The sequence below is a fragment of the Dipodomys merriami genome, unplaced genomic scaffold, assembly GCF_024711535.1.
Source record: "Dipodomys merriami isolate MVZ:Mamm:240054 unplaced genomic scaffold, mDipMer1.0.p SCAF_12, whole genome shotgun sequence".
NCBI lineage: Eukaryota > Metazoa > Chordata > Mammalia > Rodentia > Heteromyidae > Dipodomys > Dipodomys merriami.
This window is the reverse complement of record NW_027202493.1, coordinates 5,767,504-5,786,305: the sequence shown is the minus strand read 5'-3', so window position 1 is coordinate 5,786,305 and position 18,802 is coordinate 5,767,504. Positions and strand designations below refer to the sequence as shown.

The following is an 18,802-nucleotide window of genomic DNA, read 5'->3' as shown; positions in this document are numbered from 1 at the left end:
GGATTTCAGGAAACTATGCCAGGAAGTGAGACAAGACCAAATATTTATTCCATACTATCATACTGTACATTCAGAATCCAGCCTCTCTAAGCCTCCTTTACCACCTCCTTGGTCTAAGACATCATGATTTCTTAGTGGACTGAGAGCTCGTCTCCTTAATGTCTCCTGCTCCCTCCACTCACTCTTAGAGTTAGTTGATCCTCCAGCTGAAAGGTGACTTAAATGTATTCCTCTTTCCTAAATTTCTAGGCTTCTTATGCAGAATTCAAAGTCCTTTCCCTATCACTAGACATGATTCAAAGGATAACCTGAACAGCCCATTCTAGTCACAGCACCAAAATACGTAACCATTTGATGAGTCCAAGTTAGTTAAAGATGTACTTAATCTTTAACTTCCTGGCCAACTCACCCAATGTGTTACCAGAAAATTTAGGACAGCTAAACAACCTCAGTCCTTTTGTCTAACAAGAAAAGAGTTCAAGGCAAGAATTTTGGTGTCTCATGCCTATAATCGCAGCTACTGTGGAGGTCTGAGATCCAAGGATCATGGTTCAAAGCCAGCCTGGGCAGGAAACTTTCTAAGACTGTCTCCAATTAACCACGAAAAAAATTAAAAGTTGAGTGTAGCTCAAATGGTAGAGTGCCAACCTTGAGTCAACAAGCTAAGGGACAGCACCCAGGCCCTGGGTTCAAGCCCCAGTACTAGCACACACAGAAAGAAAGAAAGAAAGAAAGAAAGAAAGAAAGAAAGAAAGAAAGAAAGAAAGAAAGAAAGAAAGAAAGAAAGAAAGAAAGAAAGAAAGAAAGAAAGAAAGAAAGAGAAAGAAAGAAAGAAAGAAAAAAAGAAAGAAAGAAAGAAAAGAAAGAAAGAAAGAAAGAAAGAAAGAGAAAGAAAGAAAGAAAGAAAGAAAGAAAGAAAGAAAGAAAGAAAGAAAGAAAGAAAAGAAAGAAAGAAGAAAGAAGGAAGGAAGGAAGGAAGGAAGGAAGGAAGGAAGAAAGGAAGGAAAGGAAGGAAGGAAGAAAGGAAAGAAAGAAAGAAAGAAAGAAAGAAAGAAAGAAAGAAAGAAAGAAAGAAAGAAAGAAAGAAAGAAAGAAGACTGGCACAAAAAAAAGGAAGGAAGGAAGAAAGAAAAAAGGAAAGATAGAGAAAGAGAAGAAATATGGAAGTATAGCTGGGCACCGGTGGCTCACATCTGTAATCCTAGCTACTCAGGAGGCTGAGATCTGAGGATCATAGGTCAAAGCCAGCCCAGGCAAGAAAGCCTGAAAGACTCTCATCTCCAATTAACTACCAGGAAACCAGAAGTGACACCGTGGCTCAAGTGTAGAGAGCTCGCCTTGAGCTGAAGAGTGCAGGGACAACGCCCAAGCCCAGAGTTCAAGCCTCATGACCAACCAAAAAATTAAAAAAATAAAAATTATATATACCAGAGAAAGAAAGCACATGGCCTAGACATATCATGGGGAAGATGGACGTTAATTCCATCTCTGCCAGCTTAACTCTTCAGTCATCTTCCTCATTACAGAGCTTGGTTTTGGGTTAGTGAAAACTGAATGGCTTTCCAATTGGCAGCTCTCCTTTCTGCTTCCTATAAGGTTGAGACACCAAAGCTTTAACGTGTCCTTATTTCCTCATTCTTTTGTCCTTCTTACTTCCTTACTCTTTTGCAGCCCCTTGCCCCCATTTCACTGTCAGGTAAGTTGTGTTTTATCAGCTTATCTAGGCCAAAATTTCCTGCCAGCTTTTCTCATTCCTATCAGAAGGGGAATAATGGAAACAAGCTCTTACCTAGCTCCTTCCTGCTCCCTATACTCCACCCCTAGCCCCCTAGCACTCTCCTGTTGTGCTACCATTAACTGCTCTCTTGGCATGCAATGCCTTGTCTCCCAACTCCTCCTTCATTCCTTCAGAACTTTGCTCTGGAGACATCTTGCCAACCAAGTCTTCCTCATCATTTCTCAACCCTCACTCTGTTGGGATTTGCTCCATTAGCTTCACTTTTTAATATCTCCTCCTTTATTTATGCAGTGTCTATCTCCTTCTGCTGTCACCTGAGCTCATGAAATTCAGACTGCTATATCTTCAGTGCCTGAAACAATATTCCGGCCCATCATAAGGATCATGACTTGAAGCCAGCCCAAGCAAGTAAGTATTTCTTAGACTGGGAAGGTGGCTTAATGGTACAGTGCCTGCCTAGCAATCCCTGAGTTCAATTCCTCAGTACTACATACACAGAAAAAGCTGGAAGCAGCACTGTGGCTCAAGTGGTAGAGGGCTAGCCTTGAACAAAAGAAGCTCAGGGACAGTGCCCAAGCCCTGAGTTCAATCCCCAGGACTGGTTTAAAAAAAAAAAAGTATTTCTTATCTTATCTCCAATTAACTACCAAAAGAGCCAGAAGAGAGCAAAGAAACAGGGAAAGCATCTGGGACCAGAGTACAAGCCCCAGGACTAGCACATACACACAGACACAAAAAGATGCATGACTAAGACCTCAATAACAATGTGTTGATAAGAAAATAATCATCTCCAATTTTTGTTGGTTACTAAGACCTGAGGGGCATACAAACAAATAAAATCATTCCTGGGCTAACATTCCTATAACTCAATGGTAGGACACATACTTAGCACCTATAACTCAATGGTAGGACACATACTTAGCATGTGGTAGACCTTGGGTTCCAGCACAAACACACTCATACACACATAAAAATGGGATATTGTGGAGAACAGGTGACAGAGTTTCTGTGCTTTCTTTCCTACCACCCTGATGTGTCCACTATCCAGAGAGAAAACTGATTTCATTGTTCAAGAGCCTTTTATATATGTACATGATGGTCCCAGGGCTTGAACTCCGGGCCTAGGTGCTGTTCTTGAGTTTTATGTTCAAGCCTAGCAGTCTACCACTTGAGCCATAACTCCACTTCTGACTTATCTGGTTGTTAATTGGAGATAAGAGCCTCATGGACTTTCTAGCCCAGGCTGGCCTCAAACCATAATCACAGCCTCCTGAGTAATTAGGATTATAGGCCTGAGCCATGGGCACCCAGCTTCAAGAACCTCCAGCAGCCCAGTCCCTTACCAGAGGTCAGGGTAGCTGCAAGTTCCAACTGTCTACTAACTTGGTCTTTCTAGTGACTAGCTCCTTTCTAAAGCTATTAGAGGACTTATCCTGAGTCTTCTCATTTGCATAAGCTCAATAAGATACAAAGGAATTCTATAAAACATGAACCTGTAGTCCCATCTACTTAAATAGCTAAGACAAGAAGATTTCTTGAACCCAAGAGTTCCGGCAGACAAGTCTAACCAACATAGTGGGACCCCATCTCAACAAACAAAATAAGATGAAAAACAAAATCCAGAACAAACAAACAAAATATCCAATTCACAGGCCAATCCAAGAGTTTCATAATCTTTGTTAGGAACCAGACACCAAAGCAAAATACTCCACCAAACAGACATATAACTCCTATTGTTTAAATCACAGTTCCCCAAGTCAATTATAAATATTAAATTGAGCTAGCAATGGGTCTCAGTGACGGCATATACCTATCACACAAAAAAGCCTTGGATTCCATCCTTAGCACCACAGCAGAAATATAGATATATAGATAGATTTGGATTGAGCTCCAGCATTAAGGTCAACAGACCACAGCAAAATGGAATCCTGATAAATTCCTTGTCTCAAAGCAGAATTAAGCTTATCTTATCTGGCCTTCTTAGGAGTTAGGAGACCGAGCTATAACAATCAGTTTTAGCTGGCATGATAAAAAATAAAATCCCCCCTCACCTTTAAGTTTAACAATTTTCACTTGCACCCATGTTTTTGTTTTTGGTTTTGTTTGTCATTTGTATTTAATTGTCATTTGTTTTTGCTTTCCTTTGCCCTTTTTGGTTTATAAAACCAACCTCCTCTGCTGAACATATTCATTTAATTGAACAATCTGTTGTCTGACTCTATAATCATAAACATCACACCAAAAAAGAAAATAGCAACAGAAAAAAAATAACCTCCCAAGCTGGGTACCAGTTGCTCCATCTGTAATCCTACTACTCAGCATCTGAGGATTCAGTTCCGAAGCGAGCTCATGCACACAAGTCCAAGAGAATCCTCTCTCGAATTAACTACCAAAAAGCCAGAAGCGGAGGTGTGACTTAAGTGGTAGAGCACTCTGCTTCAGTAAAAAAAGCCAACTGAGTTCAAGCCCCAGTACTCACACATGCACATGCTCATGCACACACACAAACACACTTATACACGTAGTAGCCGGACGCACACACAAACACACTTATACACGTAGTAGCCGGACGCTACAGGAGAAGGAAGTAGGAAGAAAGCCCTAGGCAGGGTCTGACCTTGAAAAGGGGAAAGAAGGATCAGAAATGTGGTGGAAGCTCCTTGCCCAAGCATATAATCCCAGTACTTGGGAGGCAGAAGGATCCTCAGTCAGAGACCAGCTTGGACTTAGTAGTGAGACTGTCTCAAGAAAACCAAACATTTAAAAACAAACAACTGGGTGCCCATCCATGGTTCATGCCTATCATCCTAGCTACTCAGGAGGCTGAGATCTGAGGATCACGGTTTAAAGCCAGCCCCGGCAGGAAAGTCGGAGAGACTCTTTTTTTTTTTTGGGGGGGGGGTCCGGTCGTGGGCCTGAACTCTGGGCCTGGGCGCTGTCCCTCAGCTCTTCAGCTCAAGGCTAGCACTCTACCACTTGAGCCACAGCGCCACTTCCAGCTTTTTTCTTTTTGCTTATGTGGTGCTGAGGAATTGAACCTAGGGCCTCAGGCATGCAAGGCAAGAGCTCTACCACTGAGCCACCTTCCCAGCCCAAGTCGGTGAGACTCTTATCTCCAATTAACTACAAGAAAGCTGGAAGTGGTGCTGTGGCTCAAGTGGAGCCCACTTGCCTTGAGCTGAAGAGCTCAGGGACAGCTCCCAAGCCCAGAGTTCAAGTCCCACAACCGGCAAAAAAAAAAAAAAAAAAAAAAAAGATATTCATGTTATTTTGTCGGTCATGGGGCTTGAACTCTAGGCCTGAGCGCTGTCCCTCAGCTCTTCAGCTCAAGGCTAGCACTCTACCACTTGAGTTACAATGCCACTTCCGGTTTTCTGGTGATTTATTGGAGATAAGAATTTCAAGGAAGCTGGGCGCCGGTGGCTCACGCCTGTAATCCTAGCTACTCAGGAGGCTGAGATCTGAGGATTGCGGTTCAAAGCCAGCCCGGGCAGGAGAGACCGTGAGACTCCTATCTCCAGTAAACCACCAGAAAACCGGAAGTGGCGCTGTAGCTCAAGTGGTAGAGCGCTGGCCTTGAGCTGAAGAGCTGAGGGACAGCGCCCAGGCCCAGAGTTCAAGCCCCACAACCGCCAAAAAAAAAAAAAAAAAAAAAAGAATTTCAAGGACTTCCTGCCTTGGCTGGCTTTGAACGGTGATCCTCAGATCTCAGCCTCCTGAGTAGCTAGAATTACAGGCATGAGCCACCAGCACCCAGCTATTCATGGTTTTGAACACTATTTTATCCCACTTCACAGACCAGCAAACCATGCCTAGAATAACACCATCAGTAAAATAGCAGGACCTGAATCCAGCTTCAGAGTCCAAGCTCTTAGCCACTGTGTCCTGTGCAGGAAATGTGCATGGATTCCATTTCATGAGTGAATTGGATTTCAGTAGAGACAAACGATGACTCTTCCTTGTGGGCAAGTCTAAATTATACCATGTCCTTTTCATGTGGTGGAATCTAATTACTAAAGAGAAGCGGTCTCAGACCCACATGTCACCTGGGTAGCTTCCCACAGTTCTGCTTCTTCCCTTCTGGATGGACATGGGCTTTCTGTCCTGAACACTCAAGAGGAGCATTCTTACATGTCAGTAGCTCAGCCTGGTCCCCAGGAAAGTACAAGGTAGAGGAGGACTGTCCAGTAGGACCATCCTGGGAAGGACTAAGGGAGCTAATAGGACTTATAGTTTTTGTTGTGCTTTTCTTCTCTTTTCTTCCAGTGTTGAGTATTGATCTCAGGGCTTGGCATAGGCTAGGCATGTACTTACTACTAAGTTACACTCCCAGCCTGTTTTCTGGATTTCTTATTCAGCCTTTTATCTTCTCCTGCCTTAGTAGTCAGCTCACTTGGAAAGTTTCCACCTTCTCTTCCTCTGTTGGGGATTTAGGTAAAGGGGTCACTGGTTCTATTCCCCATGCGCTTTAGAAGTGGGCATCTTCACTGGTATGACTCAGAACAAGCCAGAGAATGAGAGAGCAAAGCTCAAGGGAAAGTAAAACACTTGATGGAATCATTGGGAGTTTCTCTCTGCCCACAACTGTCATTTTATAGATTGACAGTTACAAATTTGGACTCTGGGCTGAGGAGTAACTCAGTGGTATAGCAGTTGCCTAGAATGTAAAGCCCTGGGTTCAGCCCGAAGGCGGCACAATAAAAATAAATAAATTAAAAAATTAAAAAGTACATTTTCATGGGTCAGACTTCCTAGCCAGATATTCTGTTTTGTCCCAATCCTGGGAGTTTGAACTCAAGGTCTAGGAACTGTCCCTGAACTTCTTTTGCTCAAAGCTGGTGCTGTACCACTTGAACCACAGCTCCACTTCTAGCTTTTTCTGGAAGTCAATTGGAGATAAGAGTCTAACCACTGGGCGCCGGTGGCTCTCGCCTGTAATCCTAGCTATTCTAGAGGGTGAGATCTGATGATTGCGATTCAAAGCAGGAAAGTCGGTGAGACTCTTATCTCCAATAAACCACCAGAAAACCAGAAGTGGCATTGTGGCTCAAGTGGTAGAGTGCTAGCCTTGAGTTGAAGAGCTGAGAGACAGCACCTAGGCCCAGAGTTCAAGCCCCACAACTGACCAAAAAAAAAAAGTCTTGGGGCTGGGAAGGTGGCTCAGTGGTAGAGTGCTTGCCTCGCCTGCATGAGACCCTGGGTTTGATTCCTCAGCACCACATAAGCAGAGGGCTAAGTAGAGGCTAGCCTTGAGCTGAAGAGCGGAGGGACAGTGCCCAGGCCCAGAGTTCAAGCCCCACGACCAACCAAAAAAAAAAAAAAAAGTCTTACCAACTTTCTTGCCGTGGCTGACTTCCAACTATAATCCTCAGATCTGAACCTCCTGAGTAGCTAGAATTACAGGCGTGAGCTACCAGTGCCTGACTCAGAACTAAGTTTGAGTCATCTTTTTATCTCAACCAAACCTCAAAACAAGATACTTTTATTGTAATTATTTTGTCTTATTTAACAGAGAATATATCACAATGTCACCCCACTAGCCTGGGACTCAAAGCTCACATGATCTTCCTGCATCGCTCTCCCAAGTAACTGCGACCCTGCATGTTGTTTTGTTTTGTTTTTTATGAGTTTTTGTTTTGCCAGTCTTGGGGCTTGAATTTAGGGCCAGGGCACTGTCCCTAAGCTTCTTTTGCTCAAGGCTAGTGCTCTACCACTTGAACCACGGTGCCACTTCCAGCTTTTCCTGTTTATGTGGTACTGAGGAATCAAACTCAGGGCTCAATGCATCCTAGGCAAGCACTTTATCACTAAGCTACATTCCCAGCCCCAAGTTTTAGCCAAGCACTAGTGGCTTATGCCTATAATCCTAGATATTCAGGAGGCTGGATGTGAGAATCAATGTTTAAAGCCAGGGCGGACAGGAAAGTCCGTAAAACTCTTATCCAATTAACTACCAAATGTGGAGCTGAGGAACAAGTTTAGAGCACTAGCCTTTGGTAAAATAAAAATTAAAAAAAAAAATTTAAAGCTAAGATGGCTGGGAATGTAGCTTAGTGGTAGAGTGTTTGCCTAGCATGCATGAAGCTCTGGGTTCAATTCCTCAGTAACATATTAACAGAAAAAGCCAGAAGTGACACTGGGGCTGAAATGGTAGAATGCTAGCTTTTAGCACAGAGAAGCTCAGGAACAGTGCCCAGGCCCTGAGTTCAAGCCCCAGGACCAGAAAAAATAAAAATAAAAAAGTAAAAATGCTAAGAAACAGTGGCCAGGCCCTGAATTCATACTACAGTACTAGCAAAATAAGTAAACAAACAAACAAGAGTTTGAGTTAAACTCACTCCTCTGTACCTGAGGACAGTAGCAAGAAATAGTCTATGGGGAAAGCTTCCAGTAGATTGGACAGAACCTAGAAAGGAATCAATCCTAAGGGATCCTAGACCCCAGGCCCTTTACCTCTGTATGACTTAGAGATGGGAAATTAGCTGGGTGCCCATGGTTCACGCCTGTAATCCTAGCTACTCAGGAAGCTGAGATTTGAGATTCATGGCTCAAAGCCAGCCCAGGCAAGAAAGTCAGTGATACTGTTATCTCCAATAAACCACCAGAAACACTGGAAGTGGTGCTGTGGTTCAAGTAGTAGAGCTGGAGGACAGCACCCAGGTTGCGGGGGGGGGGGGGGGGGGGGGGGGGAGGGGGGGAGGGGATTAACCTACTGACTATGTCATCCTCAGCCATTATGAAAGTCAAATATGATAGCCCTCAGGACAGGGCTAAGTTCTCCACCAGGCATCTCATTTTCTCTACCAAGTAGAAGCCTCCCCTCAATGTCATGTCAATGTCATCTGGTCTCTATTTAGCTTTTGCAAGTGTAGGGGGGGGACAGAAGAATTCCTTTCCAGACTTTGAGTGTCTTCATTTAGCAAAAACAAGTCAAAAGAAGCTGTGACTTGGGTCCAAGGCCTCTCCTCCTCTTCCTCGTGGCCTACGGATACCCGGGAGGCTGGGTGGGCGGCAGAAGTCTGGGTGGGCAGACCCTGCTTGTGGGCTGTAGCTGTGGCTGGATCTTCTGACCCTTTCCTGAGGAATGCAGGCTTAGCCAGGCCTGCTGAGGGCTCCTGCTGGGGAAGGCCATTCCTCATCTCCCTTCCTCCATTTGCAATCACTATTTATTTATCTTTGGAAGTTCAGCTGGGAGGGATGAGGAGCCAGGGAGGGAAAGCAAGGGGGCCAGTATCAGGCCCCAAGGCCTGCTGCCAGCAGGCCAAAGGGAGAAGCCACTTCCCTGCAAAGGGGCTGGGAGGCTTGGCTGACAAGCGCAGTAGGACTGGAAAAGGCACCTTCACCACGGCAGGGCCAAGCTCATGGAAGAGGGTGGTGGCCATCATGGGGGCACATTGATGGCCCTGTGAGGGTGGAAACACCAGTCCTGCTCCAGTCCTGGCAGTTGGTTTCTTAGCAATCAAGGCTCTATTAAATAACAGAAAGGCTATCCTTTGTGGGAAATCTAAGAAGGCAGACACCATGAGCCACACTCCCCCAACCAGGTTTCCAGTTTGCATTGCAATCCAGAAGCAATACCCAGAAGCATTTTTTAAAAATATTATTAAGTGGTTGTATAAAGAAGTTTCAATTCCATAAGTCAGATGATGAGTACAATACATCTTAATCACAGCGGGTTCTTTTGTTTGTTTTGTTGGAGGCGGGTGTTTATTGTGCAAGTCTGGGACTTAAACTCAGGGCCTGGGCACTGTCTCTAAATTTTTATGCCCAACGCTAGTGATCTACAGTTTGAGCCACAGCTCTACTTCCAGTTTTGGGCAATTAATTGGAGATAAGAGTCTCACAAATATTCTTGACCAGGCTGGCTTCAAACCTTGATTCTCAGATCTCAGCCTTCCAGAGTAGCTAAGATTACGGGTGTGAACCATGGGCACCCAGTTGTTTGTTTTGTTTTTAAATGTTTGGTTTTCTTGAGACAGTCTCACTACTAAGTCCAAGCTGGTCTCTGACTGAGGATCCTTCTGCCTCTCAAGTACTGGGATTATATGCTTGGGCAAGGAGCTTCCACCACATTTCTCATCCTTCTTTCCCCTTCTCAAGGTCAGATCCTTCTCATGCCACAATTTACATGAATAAAGTAGGGGGTAGTCAGGACCTCATTTTGACCCTAGACTAGTCCTCCAAGATGTTTCATCAGTGGGTCCAAAGTCAGACAGTGAATAAATTAAAAGGCAGAGCTAAGCTTAGAATGGGATGTCCTAACTCCCTGCACAGTGCTCTGCCCATATCCTGGCACAGATCCCTCTTTTCATTTTCCCAGTTTGTCACTCACTACTTCACACACACACACACACACACACACACACACACACACACACACACACACACACACACGGGGAGGGGGCGGATGGTCAAAACTAGCAAGGCCTGTCTTGGCCTTTGACCTCTCCTTGGCCCAACAACATGCACCCCCCACTGGACAAGGTCACTGCTCACTGGGTGAGGTCAGCTGCTTCCTCATCTGTGGCTTGGATCCTCCTGCGGTGGCCTCAATCAAAGTTTGTGGGCAGGAGCAGGGTTGTGACTGTGAGAGCCAAGGTCTAGACCGGCCTCTCATGTCACGGAGGCGAATGGAAACCTCTGATCGCGAGCAAAGTTCAACCCCAAACAGAGCCCCAGACATCTCAAGCCGAGCCCCGTAGGTCATGCAAAGCTCCGGAAGCCTGTTCCTGCAGTCTGCACGCACACGAGCCAAGGAGGGTTTTGTGAAAAGTGCTGTTTGGGGCTGGATTGTGGAGAGGGCAGCGGACGGGCTGCAGGTCGGGAGGCGCTAGGGCCTCGCGGAGTGGCGAGGCGCAAGGGGGGGGGGGCGGGGGCTGGAGGCGGCGGGAGCGGCGCGGCGCCGAGCTGCCCCCATCCATGGCACGGGGCGGCGGCGGCGGCGGCGGCAGCGGCAGCGGCAGCGGGAGACCAGCGCGGTCCGCTACGTCCCAGCCCCGCGCAGAGCGGGTCGGCGACGCACGGACGCCGGGCGGCCACCAGCCCCGGAGCGCGAAGCGCTGAGAGTCGGGCCGCACCGCCCGGGGCCTCCCGCGCGGCGCTGACAGCCGCGCCCGTGTCGTCCACGGCGGGGAGCTCGCAGGACATGCCCCCGGGGCGCGGCGGCTGGGACCCCAGGGCTCGCCTCCGCCCAGGGCCCCCCGCCCCTCCCTCGGGCTCCCCCGGCCCCCGCTGAGCGCGCCGCCCCGCACGCCCGGGTCCCGACGGCCGGCAGCGCAGCCCGGCCCCAGCGCTTGCGGGTCCCCGCGGGGCGATGGGTTGATGGGCTTGGGGGGACGCAGGATGCGGAGGGCGTCCGCGAGCCTCCCGCTGCCGCTGCTGCTGTTGCTGCTCCTGGCGCCCGAGGCTGGGGGTGCTCCCGGCTGCCCCGTCCCCATCCGCAGTTGCAAGTGCTCTGGGGAGCGGCCCAAGGGACTGGGCAGCGGCGCCCCCAACCTGGCGCGCAGAAGGGTGGTGTGCGGTGGCGGAGACCTCCCAGAGCCTCCCGAGCCCAGCCTGCTGCCCAACGGCACCGTTACCCTGTGAGTACCCTACCCACTGCACGAACGGAGGTGCGGGAGGGCGAGACGTGGGGGGGCTGAGGACAGGCCCGAGGCCCGGCGCCGGGGAGCTGGCAGACGTCGAGGCCGGGCGGAGGCTTGTGGAGCCCGGAGCGGGGGGAGCGTCGGTGCGCCCCCGGCGAGGCGCGGCGCGCGCCGCTCACCTGCACAGGTGGGTGGGAGGCGCGCTAGCGGGAGGTCCGCGCTCCTCCTCTTAAGCCTAGGCTGGTTTCGGACTTTGGAGACCCGAGCGGGCGGGCGTGGAGAGGGCTGCTGAAAGATGACGCCCGCGGCCCAATGAGTGACTGCGGTCCTTAACCGCCGCCGCTGAATCTCCGGAGGAAACTCCCGGATTTACCGGGCGGGTCTGGCACCTCCAATTGGGATCAACCCCATCCTTTCCCTGGGCCTGCGGGCCTGTGGGTCGGTCTAACAGCCCGACTCCTCACGAGAGCCCGGAGGGTGAGCTTGGAAACGTCGTCTATCCTTGGGGACTCTGGTGCTATTGGTCTGCGTGAGGTCCCAGCGCCCCGACTCCTCTTTGGGTCCCCTTTCCCACTTGTGAGCGTTTGTGTGGTGAGCTTGTGCCCGATCCTGCGGCCCTGTCTGTTCTTTTGAGCTCTTTCGAGCTTGGACACCTTGCCTTCTTTGCGCAAAGATCAGGAAGAAAGAAACGGTTAAGGGAGGCGCGTGTCTCCTGGCCTCCTTCTGTGATTGCGATTCTCATTTCAACCCAGGGCCCCGTCTAGCCCTTGCTTTGCTGGCCACCAGCGAGGGCTCCGCGGCACAACCTGACCCCAGGTCTCAGCATTCGCGACCCCTCCGCAGCCCCGCGGTTTCCTGAACTGACCATGTGCGGAGAGCTCCACTCACGCCGTGGACTTTGAGGGTAGCGTCCTAGCGGCTGCCCCTTACTTTCCTGTCCTAAAAGCTGCTTCCCCTTCCCTGCCCTCCTGACCCTCGTGGCAACTGTTTCTCCACCCACCTTGCCCGGAGTTGGGGCTGGCTACTTCCATTCGATTGTGTCCAGAACAATACAGTAACGCCTCTGGTTGGGTGAGTTCAGAGGCTGCCCGCTTCCTGACAGGACACAACTGGTCAGCCTATGACGTTTACTGCCTGGCCTGCGTTTTTCCCAGCTGGGGTGTGTGTGCATGTGTGCCTTGGAGAAGAGGCGTGATGTCTGCCCTCTCTGATCTCCTTCAGCTCAGGGATATGACAATGGCAGAGAAGGGACCAGCCGTTAGCTCAGCACCACATCCCCCACCCCAACCCCCCAAGTGTGCACTGATGCCCAAGGGTCCCTTCAGGCCTAGGCATTCCCCAGGAGCCCACTCACCTCTGGAGGAGGAAAATAAAAAGGCTGGCTGTGTGGAATAGTGGGGCTGGGGTCTGTGCAAGCCACAGCCACACAATGATAGTTCAGTGCTGAGTGGGGTGTGTTTACACGCACGCTCTGTGTCTGTGCACACTCTCCTTTGAGTGATCCCTATGTGTCTGTTGGTCAGAATTAGGGAATCCTAACATAGCCAAAGCAGAAGGGGAGGAGGGGGGGTAGAAAACTGGTTCTGTAGTACATCTTAAAATGATTTGGCAACTAATGCTTTCCAGCCGTGGCAAATTCCCATGGACGCCACTCCAAGGAGAGAGTGGGCCAATCGTTGGTGAGAATATATTGTGACAGGGTGGCAGCAGATGTGACTCCTAGCTCATCTTCCCGTCCCAAATCCTCCTTAGAGGAAAGGCTCCCCTTTTCTTCTCTAGCCTCTGACCTAGCTGCCTTAGGTACCTTTCCCACCCCACCTCCCAGCTTGGCTGTACATCCCCATAGTGACAAAGGATCAGATAGGACCTGGGAGCCCTTGAGAAGCTCATGGCTTGCCAACTTTGAGTTCAACTGAATTACCAGGCAGACATGTTTCTTAACCCCACATTATTTGTGATCCTGGTATTGTCTCCTAAGCCCCCAAATTGGCCTCTGAAGAAAACGGAACCCAGATTCTCCAGCAGAAGCTGAGCATGCATTCCTTGGGGTTCTGTCCTAGCATTCCATGCCCCAGAATGTTGAGAGAAAGAAGATAAGGGCTGGAAGAAGCTGCCACTTCTACCAGGCAGCAGAACACAAGGCCAAGAGTATGTTGGGGCTTATAAATTCTATGCCTGTAATTCTAGCATTCAGGAGGCTGAAGGTAGGAGGCTTGAGAGTTTGAGGCAAGTTTGGTCTACATAAGTATCCTTTTTCTCAAAACAAACAATAGGGAGAAAATGATGTGCCTTCCATTTCCTCTTCTACCCTCTTCTAATTTCTTTTCCACATAGATTTTCCCTTTCACCTTATGACTTGTCACCTGGGGCAAGCAACAGGACTTGAGCTATGTTTGCATTGTAACTACTCTCCTTCCTCAACATCCCCATCACCCCTACATCCCCAGGAATCTCTTATTTCCCCATTCATCCTCCCAGGACTTAGCACTCCACCTTAGAAAGCCTAGAAGACAATGAATGCTGGGACTCCAAGTGCTAGATAAAGTCCCTGTCTACAGGGGCTTCCCTTCCTAGTTTACAGAGAGCTCTGGCCAGTTCCAAGGGATTCTGTGAACAATCGTGTTGATCTCACTAAGCAAGCCTGCTTTACCTCCATCCTACTATCTCTACACCGCTTTCTATGTTTGTAGACTCTATTCCCTCTCCCCACACCCTTTTGCTTATTTTCTGTTTTGTTGTTTTGGGTTTTTTTTTTTTTTTTTGTCTTTTTTTCTCCCTTAATTTTCTCCTCTTGTGGACTTTCATTCGAAGTTTTCCAGGAAAGCTGAGTTCTTGGCTTCCTTCCTGATCCATCTGCCCCACCCCCAGCCTCCTAACCTAGTATGCAAGGCAGCTGTGGGCACAAATACTCTTGTCCAGAGCTGGAGTCTTTATGGGCCTCCCCTGAGGAGAAAGGTCCCAGAGTTGGTGGCTTTTTACAGGGAGGTGGAGGAGCTGACTGTAGGAGGATTCAGTATGCCTCCCCCTACTTCTGGGCAGCTGCTGAGGGCCTGCCCTCTGGTTCTCAGCTCTGGGACTTGGAGGGAAGGGGGAAGGGTCTGAGAATAAGGAATTCCAGAACAGGGCTGATATCAGATAAGTCGTGAGGATCTCCCGTGAAGACCTCCCAGGTCATCTGAGTAGCCTCTGAGTGTCATAAATTCCTACTTTGTCTGCTCGAAACAGGGTCTTACAGATAAGCAAGTCCTGCCCCTACTCTTACTGCTGAGCAAACAGGCCGCTACCGAGGGAGTGGAGAGATAGCACCAGGTAGGATCAGTGAGGGATTAACTAGTAGAGTTCTCTTAGCATTTCTGTCAAGAAGGTCCTACTTGGATTTGGGGACTGATTGGACACAAAAACTACTTATATTTTTATTTTGTGCCAATACTGGTACTTGATCTCAAGGCCTAGACACTGTCCTTTAGCTTTTTCTGCTCAAGCATAGAGCTCTACCTCTTGAGACAAAGCTCTATTTCTGGGTTTTTACTGTTTAATTGAGTCTCATGGACTTTCCTGTCTGGCTTCCAACCATGATACTCAGATCTCAGCCTCCCGAGTAGTTAGGAGTATAGGTGTAAGCCATTGGAACTTAATTAAGAAACTACTTTAATTTTTTTTGTTCTTGTAAGAAGAGGGGTTGCAGTTACATAGTCGCATAGAGAGTACAAAAACTACTTTAAAAACCCACCTTCTCCCAGCAGGCCCAGGCCTTTTTGACTTGAGACCATTGTAGGCTAGGTGAGAAGGAGGGCAGGCATGAGACAGGCAAAGCCTCCCGCATGGCCTGCTGGGATAGGGATACTGGGGAGAAGGGGTCATTAGCAATCAAATAATCAGATATGCCCACACTGCCTTTTTTTTCTTTTTTTGGTCATAGGGCTTGAAAGCTGGGCCTAGGCGCTGTCGCTGAGCTCTTCAGCTCAAGGCCAGTGCTGTACCACTTGAACCACAGCACCACTTCCACTTTTTCTGGTGGTTAATTGGAGATAAGCGTCTCAAGGACTTTCCTGCCCAGGCTGGCTTTGAATCTTGATCCTCAGATCTCAGACTCCTGGGTAGCTAGGATTACAGGCGCTTCTGGCTGGTTATTTGTGCTGGGAGTTTGGCAGTGGGAGGGGAGGTAGGAGATGGGTGGTGTGGGGATACCACATAGCCTATTTACTGTGCTTTGAGTGTCCGTGCCTCAGGGAGGTGGTTCTTGTGTGGATCTCTCTATGGGCCTCCATCCAGCTCTGGACTGAGACTCATGCATGAAGCCACAAGGATCCAGTTAGAGAAGGTTAGGGCACAGTGTGCCAAGCGCCATGCTCATAGCCGAGGGCGGTGGAAAGATGCTGGCTGGAGAGGCGGGCCCAGCCGGCTTCCCCCACCCTCTTCTCGTCCACCCTCTTTCCCCATATGGTTCTCATAAGGTCTGGGCTCAGAGACAGCAGCCAGAGGAAGTGGCTGTGTACAGAGAGCTTTTGTGAACAGAGGAGGGGGAGGGGGAAAGCAGAGAGAAAGAAGGAAAGAAAAGAGGGAAGAGGCTGAGACAGAGAAGGTGAGGGAAGCCAGGGGACTCCAGTACCCCCTTTACCCTCTAGGATGCAGCTACCAGTGACAGCATTCCAGGTGGGCTTCTGAAACCCCTTGCCTCTGCTAGTTCGAAACAAGGGACTCAGATGGATCTTCCCCTCCACCTCCTTTAGAGGTGGGTGCCCAGGCTCTGGCAATTTTGGCTGCCATTTTTCTGGGCCTTGGAAAACCCTGCCTGGAGGCATCCTCAGGTGCAAGATGGTGGGGTGACCCTGTCTCAGAGAGAGAACAGAATCAATCCCCCAGTTTGCTGGGACAGTCGAGAGGCCATCAGCTGAGTCCCACAGATGTACTTACAGTTCAGCCCCAAAGGGTTAGGACCCAGAGGGGGTCATTTAGCCTGAGTTAATCAGGAGATGTCTATGAACCTAGCCAGTCCTGAGCCCCAAAGAAATGCCTTGCTGCTGGCTGCCGTACATCATCCCTTGATTGAAGCGGGAAAGGGGCAACCTTAGTCCTGGGGGTGAGTCTGAGAATTTCCCCCCAAAGGCAGAGGCAAACCAATGTAATTTGAAACTAACCATAGATTGACCCCTAAATGTGGGGTCATGTTTTTAAAGGGAGAGAGTGTTTCTAAGTTTATCCCACATGGGAGCCATTGGGATAAGAACCCTTTTCTGCCAGAAAAAAAGTTCCAGCCATTGCTGAGTTGATCCTGGTCTTTCCACTCAGTGAAAGGGGTGGGGAGAGGGGGCTAGCTGCTCTCACCAAAGCCCAGAGAGAGGAACTGAGTTCGCCTATGCCACACAGCTTCTCCATCTTTCCTGAGATACAGACTGCCCTGGAAGGGGACACAAGAAGAGGGGAGAGGAGGGAAATGGCCCTGGGCTGAGGGACCAGAAGGAAAATCCGGTGACTGCTAGGAAGGGCTGCTTAGAGGGGCTGTTTATTTTCATTCCCCCAGACCAGCCTCTGTGTTCTATTTAGAGCTCAGACACTGACAGGACGAGGCTGCCTCCTCCCCTTCCTCCCTTCTGTGCACCCCCCCCCATCCTTCCCAAACTCCAGAACATTCCTTTGCTTTTAGGACTGGGCAATGGAGGGGGAGGAGAAGGAGAGGAGACAGCAGAGAAACTGAGTGAGCGAACTCAGGCAGCCTCCCAGGACCTGCCCCCCCCTCCCCCCCCCCCAGGCTTTGCCTCCTTCTCTCCCTTGGGAGCCAGGGAGGGCCCCAGTGGGGGAGCTAAGGGGATATGCAAGATGGATGGGGCCAGGTGAGGGGCAGGGGAACCCATCTGTCACAGAGGAGCAGGCAGTGGGGCGGAGAGTGTGGCCTGAGGAGGGAGTTCCAGCCTTCACCGGGGCCAGACGGCTCCCAGCTGGAAAGAGAAGGCAAGGTCTGCGCGTGCCCCTCCTCCTGGCTTCCCCCTTCCCCGCCGCCTTCACTCCAGGCCTGGCTGTTAGTTGTGTGGTGAGGCAGAAACACTGTGACTTCAGACTTAAGGTGACTCGGGCCCCAGGATGGGACAGACTACCAAAGACAAGGTTAGGGTCTCCTCTATATTGAGCGGGCCACCCCCAGAGAGGGGCTAACTTGCCCTAGCTCACACAGTTCCTAATCAGCCAGTCATACCTAGACCCCAGGACTCCTGACCCCTAGTCACTTCAACAAGTGGGAACACAGAGGCAAGGCCAGCTAATGGAGCCAGCTCCCATGAAGTAGGGCTTGGAGGGTTGGGGACAGTGAAACTCCCCAAGCTTCTCTCCAGAGGCTCTCCTCACTGCCCCAGGCAGCTGGGCACAGAAGCACATAGCACTGGAGTTTGAGGGCACCCAAAACTTAACTCTCCTTTTCTGAACTTGAGCTGGGTTTTTGAGATATTTTTTTAAAAAGTTATCACACAAGAAAATAAAAATGTTTTATTATTGATAAAGTCTGATTGGTAGCCAGGCATGCATATATATGCATATATATATATATATATATATAGCTATCCATATATATATGCTGTATTTGGAAGGCTCAGAAGTTCCAGGCCAGTCTGGGCTACACATGAGAAACTATCTCAAAACAACAACAACAACAAAAGCACCCAAACCAAACCAAAACAACACAACCTAGCTGGGAATACCTCTCTGAGAAGTTCAGTGACAAAGGCTTTAGTCAGACTTTTCCACCTGGCAGGCATCCTCAGCTCACTGTCAACATGGGAGGGACAGAGCCCCACACAGTGGACATATGGAGGACACACGTCGGGCAGAAATACTGGGGACAGGGCAGGACAGATCCACCAATCCATCCTCTTCCAAGTGACCGCACAGAATGCTGGGAGTCAGCCTGACCCAGTGACTTCAGTGTTTCAAGTGTTTGTCCAGGTGTTTAAGCTCTGCCACCCCTCAGGATGGCCATGTTGTCCCAGAGGGCCACACAATGGCACCAAGCTAGTTAGGGAGAGGCTAGGTGCTCTGTCCTGGAGATGGGGGTAGGAAGTGGGGAGAAATGAGAGGGAGAAGGAAACTGCCCCCCCCAACTTGTAACAACACAGCTTACTTGTAAACAACAGGGTTTACAACAGTAAACTCCCTGTCCACTGAGCACCCCATGTCAGGGAACTCTGTCCCTATATTCAGCCAGTGCCTACTGATATAGGGGTCTCTTGAATGTTTCTCCCCAGGCTAGTCTTAAACCATAATCCTTCCAATCTCAGCTTTCCTGTAGCTAGGATTACATTGGTAAACCACTAGGTCCAGGTTTGACACATGTTGTTTTGACAAATTTCCCTTCAAGAAGGTGGAGGGAAACACACTCTACAGAGTATACAGTGTGTGTGCATGTATACACACACACACACACACACACAGAGAAATTGGCAATTTACCTTCTTCACCTTGTCCACACAGGGTGTAAAATCCTACCAAATTT

At 49.4% G+C, this 18,802-nt stretch overlaps 1 protein-coding gene across 2 annotated transcripts in view; it reads left to right on the top strand.

Annotated features, from left to right (window-relative positions):
* Window positions 1-10,779: 10,779 nt before the first annotated feature.
* Window positions 10,780-18,802, top strand: part of Adgra2 (adhesion G protein-coupled receptor A2) — a 42,703-nt gene continuing 34,680 nt past the window's right edge. The window contains exon 1 of one of the 2 annotated variants that reach the window (XM_070016186.1): window positions 10,780-11,319. In XM_070016186.1, coding sequence (XP_069872287.1) covers window positions 11,060-11,319 — 260 coding nt within the window. In that variant the 5' untranslated portion in view covers window positions 10,780-11,059. The remainder of the gene's footprint in view (window positions 11,320-18,802) is intronic. The other variant, XM_070016187.1, reaches the window with a different exon arrangement.